This window comes from Etheostoma cragini, chromosome 16 (assembly GCF_013103735.1).
Source record: "Etheostoma cragini isolate CJK2018 chromosome 16, CSU_Ecrag_1.0, whole genome shotgun sequence".
In the NCBI taxonomy this organism is placed as follows: domain Eukaryota; kingdom Metazoa; phylum Chordata; class Actinopteri; order Perciformes; family Percidae; genus Etheostoma; species Etheostoma cragini.
The window spans coordinates 11,126,610-11,137,964 of NC_048422.1; the positions used below are offsets into that span (position 1 = coordinate 11,126,610).

Genomic DNA, 11,355 nt, shown 5'->3' on the forward strand with positions numbered 1-11,355 from the left:
TTGAAATTGCAATATCCAAATCACAGGGGGGCACACTATTTGGTAATGGCAATATATATGTCAAACCATTCTGAATTAAGTATTGTGGTGCTGAAGAGATGTGCAGAGAAAAATCTTTGTTTGGTACAGATTTGCAAAAATCGCACTATAATCACTTTAATTTATTTCAATGTTAATAATTTTCAATGAAAATTAGAATAATGATACAAAAATTATCATTCCCTCCAATATCGTGAATCATATCACAATTGCAATATCAGTCAAAATAATTGCAATTAGAGATTTTCTTCACATCGTGCAGCCCTATTTCAGCCTGCAAACATATCTCTATTTTATCATTAAGGGAAAAATGTAGGTAACGGTAAGTCATTGTAAGTTGTGCGCTCTGGGACATGTTAAAACAACTAAAACCTCATACAAGGTGTTGTATACGTGTTTTCAATCAAGGATTAACTGAAACCTGCAGTGTTTTGATGTAACGGGAGATATACTAACCTCAACGTTTTTCACAACTGTATGTTGATACTGAAGCTTACAGTGTAACAATGTTACAGTAGTTCTGCAAATTTACTTTTTTTTTTAATACACAGGAATTCATATAATTACTTTTTCCCCCAAAAAGAGCCTGTACGGCATTCCTATATTATTGTCAGTCACATGCTAATTCAGTGCTTGTTGGTTATAGCTTAGTAAACAATGACCCCAGGGTCCTGGCCACATTCAGGCCTGCAAAACTCTTAATTTAACACAACAATAGAAGGAATGATAGGCACCACACAAATTGAAATTAGCATTGTATTGACTCTAATTGCTGTTACGTATAACTTACATTAGCTTTAAATATGGGAAGGCCGCTGTTAGTGAGTGTTAAGTACAATTGTAGATGCTGAGCTTTTATTACTTAAATTAAGGAGGAGGCACACTGCAAAATAGGAGAATCCCAAATGTGTGTCTCTATTGGCCGCCCTCTGCGAGGTTTCACAATCAGATGTTGGAACAGTGAGTGGAAAACTGCCTCCTAAAACAAATCAGTGATAGAGATATTTGTTATTTTGTCTGCAATTACGTGCAGAGTTATCTCCGCTTGTTTCATTTGAGTTATTATACATTAATCTTTGGAGTAGCTCAAGTCATTGAATCATTAATTAATTAACTTGAATGTTTTCTTGGATCCATTTGGCCAACTAAACCATTACCAGTAAGGTACATCATTTACTGCCAGGTGGCTCTACCGGCCTCAATATGCAGGTTTCTACGATGATTAATAGGTGCAGATTCAACGTGGTAATAAGCATTAGATTATTTTACAGTATTGAACATTAGCATGGGTGCAGAGCAATGACCGGGCCACGAGGCTCCTCAGCCTGCACAAGATTTCATGACCCGATGTTAAGTCAGAGAGACAAGCTATTAAATCCCCATTTGAGCTGCAGAAGCCTGCATTACACAACCAGGAAAAGCCTGCAGCAGTCTCCAGAAGTTAGACTCCCCTCCACTGGAGTGTGTTACTGTATATACTTTCAAGGATCTAAGCTCTTTTTCTTGGCACGCAGTAGGCACCATCCAGCTGCATCCGATCCACTTTCAATCAAATGCACTTGAAAAAAAAAAAGTTGCAAATGGGTGGATCTAGCACAGGAATGGAAAATCAAATTGGTGAAATTATTTAACCTTGATATGACAGAAGCAAAGAGGGGGGATTTACTAACGATCATACAAAAAGTGTTTAGTGGAAACGGACATACCCCTAAAAAAAAAAAGAAGCAAGGCTGGTTCAAATCCTACAATAAAACAATCTCACTGGCATCAATGTCTATCAATAGTCCATACAGTAAGAAAATCCCACCGATGACCTCGTTCAGTCACTTCTCTTCATGATAACTTGTTGACAGACCTTACTCTTCAATTTCGGTCTATGTATATCAAAAAACGTTTTTTGGAAGTAAAAGGAGCTCAGCATCTTTGTCTTGGTGTCATGTATCCAGACAGATGGACAGATAATGTCAAGGGAATGTCAGACATCTAATATGTGACTGTTTGGTCAACAGTGGGGAAGAAATCAAGCACCTCAGTGCCACATGAAACCAGGGACTGGAAGGAAGCTGTGAGGACATGTTGGAAAATTCAACCATAGAACTTTATAAATGCATACATACAAACGCTCATTTACACACGAACACAAACTCTTGCAAACATGCACAGAAGTGCACATGTGCACACTGCACACAAACATTCATGCAAACACAGACACAAACGATAATAAACGGATATAGATAATTACATGAACAGCTAAACCAGGCAAACACACAGCGCACTGCAAATGAACATGGAAAGTTTACTCCCTTTGAACAAAGTAGAGTGAGGTCAGATTAAAGGTTGCAAACTATTTGAGGACAAAGAAATAATAACCAATTTGAGAAACAAATCGCTTACGAGGAGAAATACATGTGCGCGTGAGCATTTTATCATGTGTATTTATCTTAGAGGAAGACTTTTCAAGTTTATGTTAACATATTTGACTTTAATCTAACTCACGGCTCAAACATCTACTTTTTCTGGTTTCCTGTTAATATATATAATATGATGACTTGAACTTAGAAAATCTTTCATCGGTTTACTAAAACACGTGCGTGTGATTAATCATTTGTTTCAATAACAAATGAATATTCTTTAAGCCAAGAAAATCATCTGGCACAGCATGAAAGTCCTACTTGAAGTACCTTAATACGTTTGAGCACAGGTTAAGATTTATTGCTGTTCTTGTCATTTTTTGGCTGTGTCTACCCATATGAGCACATGTATACATTTCATCACTGCCGGCCATTCTGCCCTGGTGACCACTTAATTAATTGGTTCTTTCCAGTGGGACAAATGAGATTTAATCTGATTCGCTGCCAGAGTATTGCTGTGTAATACTGTCATCATTCAAGCATATGTTTTCTCTCTTCCCCTTACACACACAAATACACACATTTGCTTTCATCCAAAAATGAGATGAGAAGATTGTTACTTTTTTTGGTTTTTCCTGAATATAGTGGAATTTTTTGGCACCCTCCAAAGAAGTTTTAGCCAGACCCAAAGAATAATCCCCAGCACCAAAACGCTGTGTTTAGGAGCAAATTACCAAACAACCGTTAAACAAGCAGAACATGAAGTTGAATATAAGAGTCAGACTACCAGACTCTCCTGGTGATTTTTGTAACCATTTTTCTGTTAATTTGGGTTTCATATACTCTTGGATATTAACATTTTGGTTTTTCAAATTGTCCGATCAAGCTTATTGTTGTGCATATTGTTAGATTAATATTATATAAAATAATATTAATATGTGCAAAAACTAAAGTGTAAAAACGACAATATGTGGCTTTCCAGGGGGTTATGTGTGGGACTACATTTTGTCCAAGTATAGTGACTATGGGAAGTCCATCAATCAAAAAACAGTGCCAAACATGCGTATACACATGCACACATGCAAGAAATGGGATTAATAAAATGTACATATGAATTGTGATTTTTACACTCTGTGATTCTCATATCGATTCACAAATGTCAAGAATACTTTTTTGTATGTTGTTCATAAAGTTATGTTGACTAGAAGAACAACAAAATGGAACTCAACCACAGGAACACAGTGCAGCAACAATGAACACGCTGGAGTTATCTACAGTTACCATGTAGTTTTGTTCAAAAAGGGCAATTTAATTATTTACTTATCTTTGCATGACCCAAGCGAAGTATTTTCTGAATGCATTTCTGTGGAATACGAGCCTAAAGAAATAATGTGCCCAAAATTAACTAGGACACCACTAATCTGAATCAAAATGAGTTGCAGGATTCCCAAAGTCACCCTTTCTCATCATCATTGTCATCTTGATTCTCATTTTGCTGTCTAATCTCATTAACAAGGGGGAACTAAGACATATTTTCGTCTGTGAACTAATTCTGGAAATCAGTGGCAGGTTGCCCAAAAGAGCTGCCCATGCAGGGCTGAAAAATAAGGACTGCCATTGTAATGTCCAGGATGTGGAACTTCACTCTTCATAGCATTTACAAAACCAAGACAGTTAGCAGTTGTTACGAGCCGGACAGTGCATGGTGTGGGAGTTTTGAGATGCTCACACTTTGTGACAGCCGTCTATCCTGTCCAATAAGTTTTGGTCTGTTCAAACATGACGATCTGATTCATGGTACTAGTCATTTTCCCACAAATCTGCATAGTCAATAACAAACTGTACTTTGATTTATTCAATGTTAAAGTTTTAAACCGCTAACCAAGAGAGCACTGCCATGCTGCTGTAATTGAGAACAAACTTCACTCCCTGTGATCAGAGATATTTGTTGACCACAGGGTCAAGATGATCTGTTACAAACTCTAACCCCAAATATCGAAAGATGTTATGTTAAGATATGTGAACTGAAACAGGAACAAGGGGAATTGTTACAGCCACATTTAAAGAGGAGCATTCTTTCTTAAATTAGGTATGAAAAAAAGGCTAAATTACAGACAGCCAGGACAATAATATAATTGGGTGAAATGTTATGGGGGCTTTCACTTCTTTTTGTTTGGATTACATCAGACCTTGCCTAGTGAAGCCCAGCAGATCCAGAGCCCTTGAGCCTTCAGTTCAAGGGAAAAGAAAAAACCACATCTAAAGTTGCGAGGTTGTCAAACAGAGGTAACGTCATGATACCTTTAATGGAGACGGAGTCACGCCTTCCTCCCTTAATGGCTCCACTACTGATCTCAGTCTGCATCTCAACTCTCCCTGTTCCAGTCCCTCCTCGTCATGAATGAACCAAATGGGCTTCAAACATTCCCCTTCCCTGTTCTCATAGACGTACACTGAGACCTGCATTCATCACCTCTCCATGCACCATTACTCCCAGTGATGGGAGGAAAGAAACAACACTTTCATTAGCAGGTCTGCTCCACTGAGGTGTGGAATGTCCCGCGGGTTTCCAACAACAGTGTCAGAGAATGCCGGCCTTCATACGGCCATTGTTGTCCTCAACAAGCTCACTTAGTGTAATGGGCAAGGCTGAGCCTGCTCTTCAAAAGACAAGGGGCACCATGCAAGAATAAGAGCAGTCATGCTTAGCCAGATTAGGGATCCCAGTATAGAAAGTATAATCCATTGTGGTTTGAAAATAGTGAGCTTAATGGGCTTGATTTATAGTGGCAGGCAAAAATGGACACGTCACTTGTTGTATGAGATAAAAAGCACCTTATTTTTTATATGCATGAGGCTGCATCTTATAGCCTATAAGTATAAAACGTTAAGCACTTTGACACAGCTGCATAAAGCCAGGACTTAAGTACCAACATATTTCTTTATACTTCCCATGGCATGAAAGTTTGACTTTATGAGGTTTTTAAACATTAATATGCATCCCCCCCCCCAGACATATTAAAAGCTCTGATGGGCCTGAATCCTCCCCTTATGAGGTCATAAGAGGCAAGGTTACCTCCCCTTTCTCTGCTTTGCTCATCCAGAGAATTTGGCCCACCCATGAGGGAAAGACATCAATGGATTTCAAAAATGCAAAGTGGTAGTTAGTCAAGCCCCCCCTCTCCTCCTCAAAAGCTATAGACTCAGAAATGGCACATACTAAGGAAAGCTCATTGTGGGACTGGCTCTAGTGGCGGTAATTCTGCACCAAGGCTGAATTTTTGGAATGAGACTTCAGATATGGTATTAGGGGACCACTAAGTTATATGTAAAAGCATCCAAAGATCACCATGTCATGGGACCTTTAACTGCATTTGAAGATTTACTGTGAAGGTGAACACAATGATCATTTTGAAAAAAGGATTTTTAAACTCAAAACTCTTCCAACGAGGAAATATTGCATATTTATGAAACATAATAGGTGTATTTTGCTTTAAAGAAAACATAAGTTATATCCACACATCTTACGCCAAAGGCCACATATTAAATGTAACTGTCGAACCGCCACATTGATAAGATGCAATGCATCAGGATGTGTCTGATTCAGCTCAGCAGGTGACTGGTCATCACAGTGTGTGTGTTTGCTTTGCAGCTGTAATCAAAGCAGCGCGTCACGATGTTAAGAAAACAGAAAACAAGGTTGGATGAGAGCCTGTATCTCATTAGCTAAAGACTGTTCACTGCTGACCAATTTCTCCAGTGCCTCAGTGAAATTAAAAATGTCCTGTGGGATTCACCACCTCATTAAAGCTCCCAAACCTCACCAACAACTTTTCAAACTTTGTTGCAAAGGTAATATGAAGCCTATTCTCACCCCAAACTTCTTCAGAATTAGATTTCTATGACTCCAGAACAGCCATCACGAGGATTCTCCACTGTGGGTATCGGAAACAAAGACCAGCGGCAGCCCTACGAGGGATGGGTTCATCTAATCAGCTGTGCACAGGTTTTAACAAAGGCAGGAGGAGTGGAATTCTCTTCCTCAATACATGAACATTTTATTTTCAATTTGCCTTTCCTCTAAAGTAGGTTTAATGCCAGATGTCAATGGCCAGTGAAAACATTGCAGAGACTATTACAGACCATAAATGTGGTTCACTAGCTTTAGCCTCATTAAACAGTATTTTCAGTCAAGAATGGCGTCCGAGGCGGCAGTATTGTTTTGCCAAGATTGTATCTCACTCATCACACTATATCTGGACATCTTACACTTGAGTTGAGCAAAAAGGCTTTAAATTGAACCGCTCTTTTCAACTACACTGTAAAAACTGTGAAAGAAAATGTTTAGTAAAATAACAAGCGGGTTTTTACAAGCCAGCCCGTTTAAGGCGTTCATCAAGCTGCTGTTGATCAGATTGAAACCGAGTGTGGAAATTATGGAGTGCCAAGCAGTGGGCTGTCCTGGTGCAGTGTCCGGGTTGTTTCTGGGACACTAGAATTGATTGTTGAGCCCTCTGGAGGCTTTGTGGACCTAATTAATGAAAGCCGTGATGATGGGAGGTTTTCTTTCTTAACAGCCCCGTTGACAAACCCAATTTTAGCCAGCCATTTTATTTCTGTGATATCCACAACAGATAGTCCCCATGTTTAAATGGCTAAATAGTTTGTTAATGTCTTCCAAGTTCCGATAGAGCCAATTTGAACATTAGGAGAATGATTCATGATGGTCTGCTACCTCCTTTAGGTTAGTGGTCACACTCTAACTGTGGCGGCTCTGTCGGTACGCCACAGCTGATGTACGCGTCCTCAAAAATGTTTCTGATTCTGTGGCCGGGATTGCTCACTTGGTAGAGCGGGCGCACATATATAGAGGTGTACTCCGCAACGCAGCGGCTGTGGATTCAACTCTGACCTGTTGCCCTTGGCTGCATGACATTCCTCCTTTTTCTCCTCTTTCATGTCTTCATCTATCCTGTGGAAATAAAGGCCTAAAAATAATGTTGACAAAAAAAACGTGATATGAACTGGAATCTGACGCTGAATTACAAATCTAAACTCATGGCATAGGTATCTATGGCTGGATTCCTGCTAATCTTTGTGTCAAGCATAAACCGTCTCTCAAAGAAACCAACGACGGGGACGTGATGCAAACCCTAGTCTCAAAAATCAAAGTCTGACAAAGTCTTTTCTTTTGAAAAAGTTATTTGCACAACTACAGAAAAATATCAACCAAACCAACTAACATAACACAAAAGGGTGAAATAGTGTGAAATAATGACTTAAATGTTTATTGTGTGAAAGTGCTTCCCAAACAGAATTGTTAAGCTAAATTTAATCATCTCTTCTCAGTCAGAGAATAAAATCTTCCCTCCTTGCGACTTGAACTCAATGTGTTTATCAAGCCGTACACATAATTCATCCAGGATTTAAGAGACTGCTAATAAAAATGCTGCTGGGTGGTTGGGGAAGAGACTTATAGTCTGAAGGGCTGACAAGACCTAGCTGCTTTAAAATAACAACACTTTAAACTTATGGGTGTTAGGGTAAATGGTCAAGTGTAATCCCCTTAGCTCCTGACCAGCATTAGCAGAAATTCCTCAATAATACACAACATGATTTCATAGTGACTGCTGCTTTTGAGAGCTGTTTGTAATAGTGAAAGGGTCACAGAGGGGCACAGACTGACAGGCAGACAAGGGGACTTAAGTGTGCTTTGGGAACAAGGTTTCTTTTTTTTTGGCAATTTCAGACTCGAGTCATTAGGATCCATTTTTCTTTAATAACAAAGAACGTGGCGGAGCACGGCTGAATGTTTGTACAGCTGATTATTAACACCACACCTTTCTCTGCACAACTAAGCTATGGGAAAGAGAGCAAAAGACTAAACTAGAGGCCTCTGTTATTTCAAAAAAAAAAATTGACTTTGAATCTATACATCTGGTCTTTTCATCTGTCATTTGCATTACACATCTTAGTGCTGGTGTATTTTAGGAGATGTGAAGCCCCTTCAGCAGAGTAGATGTGACATTGAGTTTATTGTAACAACCTAAAAAGTGTGAAGGGTAAACTCACGAGCTGCGTCACAAAGCAACCACCGTTAGACACCCGTAACACCGTAGGGTTGCATAAATCTAACTTTTCCTCCCCCTTCACCCATTCTGTTTACCAAATTGGTCCAATACCAATGCTGACATGCATTTCTGTTTTTTATGGCAATCCCACTATCTTGTTTAGTCACACAGAAACACAGAGACAATTCCAAACACTGCTGACAGGGTGCAAATGTAAAACAGACCGGAACTCACCTGGGAGAAGTTAAGCCCGTTGAGTGGATGGCACTGCTCCTCCACCTTCTCGACAGCCCCTGTCCTCTTCCTCATCCTCTCGGCTTCCTGAGCCAGGTACAAGTCCAACACGGGCACCCCTCGTGTCTTAATATCTGCCTCGGTTAACGAATTCACCATCAGCATCACCCACACGGGACGCTTCCTCTCCCAGTTCCCAGCAATGGCGTTAAAGAGGTAGTCCGCATAGAGTCCCTTCCCTCTCTGATCTGGGGTCATCCATGAAGGCATCATGAGTTTTACATACTCAAGGTGTCTTTTAAGTCTCCGATAGATGTCTCTGGGCAGGACATCCTGCAGGTTCTCGCCCTGAGGGAGCAGCTGGCAGCTGGTCAGGGCTGAGATTGTGTAAGGGTCCGTCAGGTCCAGCTCAAAGTAGACAATGTTGCTCTCCTGGAAGGCCTGCTTGGAGTTTTCGGGGATGAAGTCCCAAACGCGTGTGTAGGGAACGTGGATTGTACCATAGAAATATGAAGGAGGATCCCGTTTGATCGTCCACAGGAAGGAGTTTAAGTCAGTTTGCTGGGGGGGGGGGGATAAGAAGAAGCAAAAAAACATTACTTTCTGTATTCTGTATTTCTGATTGATCTATTAATGGCCTTGTGAATGTCAAAATAGTTAAAAATGCCCAAGGAGTTGTCTTCAAATTGCTTGTTATTTTGTGAACCAAAGTCTTTCCATTTACGGTGATGTAAAACACTGAAAATCAGGAAATCCTTACATTTGATAAGCTGGAACCGGTAAATGTTTGCCATGTTGATTTTCAAAATTGTTGTTGCTTAATTTGATAACATTTTTACCCGTAAATAAGTGAGTAAGTCAGAACATGACGACATCCCCACATAGGACAGAAAGAAATCAGGAAACAGACAGACTTGCTTTATGCCTGTCTGACACCAAGCCACCACTTTGTGTGTGAGAGGCTGTTTATTAGACAGACTGCTAACAGACTGATAATGACTTATTAACAGGCCACTTAAGACCCAAGTGCCAAACAAACAATACACATGTCAGTGATTGTCAGACTGTGAGCCAAGAATGTTAAGCTAAGCTAAGAAAGTTCCCGCTTCCTGTTCCCTGAAATGCTCTGGGTGAGTTTAAAGAGCGTGATTGAATGCATGAAAGCTGATCAATAAAAGGGACAAAAGGACAGAGCAAGTCTTGAATGAATGCCATTCCCCCCAAATACACACATTTAGAGTGTGTAAAGACCTGCATGTTACTAAAAGCCAATGCGCACAACTAGCTGGAACGATGACTCAAATGTCTATTTGTCCACTGACAGAAGAGAAATCATAAATAATTTTGATAACTGATTAATGTTTATATTATTATGAATTACCATAATATGATTATTAATCTATTTGAAAACTGTGTAAAGACAACACATTGGGCTATTGGGACTTGTGATGGGCATTTGAAAAGATTTTTTCTTATTTTAGAGTTAATAGATTCATTGAAAGAATATGATATAAATAATAAATCAATCATGAAAATAGTCATTAGCTACGATACAATACATAAGACAAGGCTGGTTTCCACATGAACAATACACTTCATAAATACGAGGTGAGAACCAGGTTCTCAAATTAGACAAGAGTTCAACTAAACATGAGGAAGTTGGACCAAATATTGTGTCCCTGATGTAGAAAAGGTTAACAGTAGCCTATGTCAAACAGCAAAAAGAGGTGGATGGATTGCTTTAGGGCTCCTTTACTGACACGTTATAGCCGCCACATTAAATATAATGCAACATTAAATATAATGTGGCAGTTCCGGGAGACAATAACTTACAGTGGATATAACCATAGCCTACTGCAGCACTTGAGCAGTGTAATTCCATATTTATTTTCGCATGATAGAGACTTACTTTCTTGTTCAGCTCGCAGTTGGCGGAGTCCTTCAGCCTCCACTGGTCTGCTCGGACCAGCAGTAGCGCACAGGACTGAATGAATGCGCCCAAAGTGCCCCGCATCGTAACTCTCTCCACAGTGTGCAAGGTAGCTTGTTTTCACTTCCCGAAGGGTTGCAGCAACTATTCCCCAGAAAGCATGGATGAAGAAGCCTACTTCCACATCTCCGGCTCCGTGTGGTTGCGTAAAATGAGCTGACAAGTATCCGACAAACCGCCGGACAGAGTCATGCTGGCTCCAGCCCTGGACACGGACACGCTGCTGCTGCTGTTTCACGTGTGTTTGAGAGGGAGCGCGAGCTGGTCATTGGAGTTTACGCAGGGTCACATCACCCTCTCAGCGAGGCAGCTCTCCCCACACCTCTTTCTCTACATTGCCTTCTTAGCGGCGGCGTTTTGCAAAGAAAGTTTGCGCGAGTTTATCCAAAGAATTGAGAGTTTCGAGCCAGATAGGACCAACAGGTCGATGCACGCGTCAACGCACCTAGAGCCAAACAAAGCGTCTAAATGTGGATTCCTCGTTGTTTAGGATAGTTAGTGATGATGAGACTGGTGTAAATGAGCAAACTGCACCACTGACTTGCACCTTAAAACCCCAACTTCTCTGCACACTGCTCTGTCTGTCTGCCCAGTATTCACTGTCTGCATAGGCAACTCTCTCTCTCCTCTCTCTCTCTCTCTCTCTCTCTCTCTCTCTCTCTCTCTCTCT

The 11,355-nt window shown here is 40.4% G+C and overlaps 1 protein-coding gene across 1 annotated transcript in view; it reads right to left on the bottom strand.

The window, feature by feature from the left end:
• trabd2a (TraB domain containing 2A) overlaps positions 1–11,284 on the bottom strand; it is a 58,850-nt gene extending 47,566 nt beyond the window's left edge. The window contains exons 1-2 of the mRNA XM_034896765.1: positions 10,605–11,284; positions 8,696–9,256 (exon numbers count right to left, since the gene is read on the bottom strand). Coding sequence (XP_034752656.1) covers positions 8,696–9,256; positions 10,605–10,709 — 666 coding nt within the window. The 5' untranslated portion in view covers positions 10,710–11,284. The remainder of the gene's footprint in view (positions 1–8,695; positions 9,257–10,604) is intronic.
• Between the last annotated feature and the right edge of the window lie 71 nt (positions 11,285–11,355).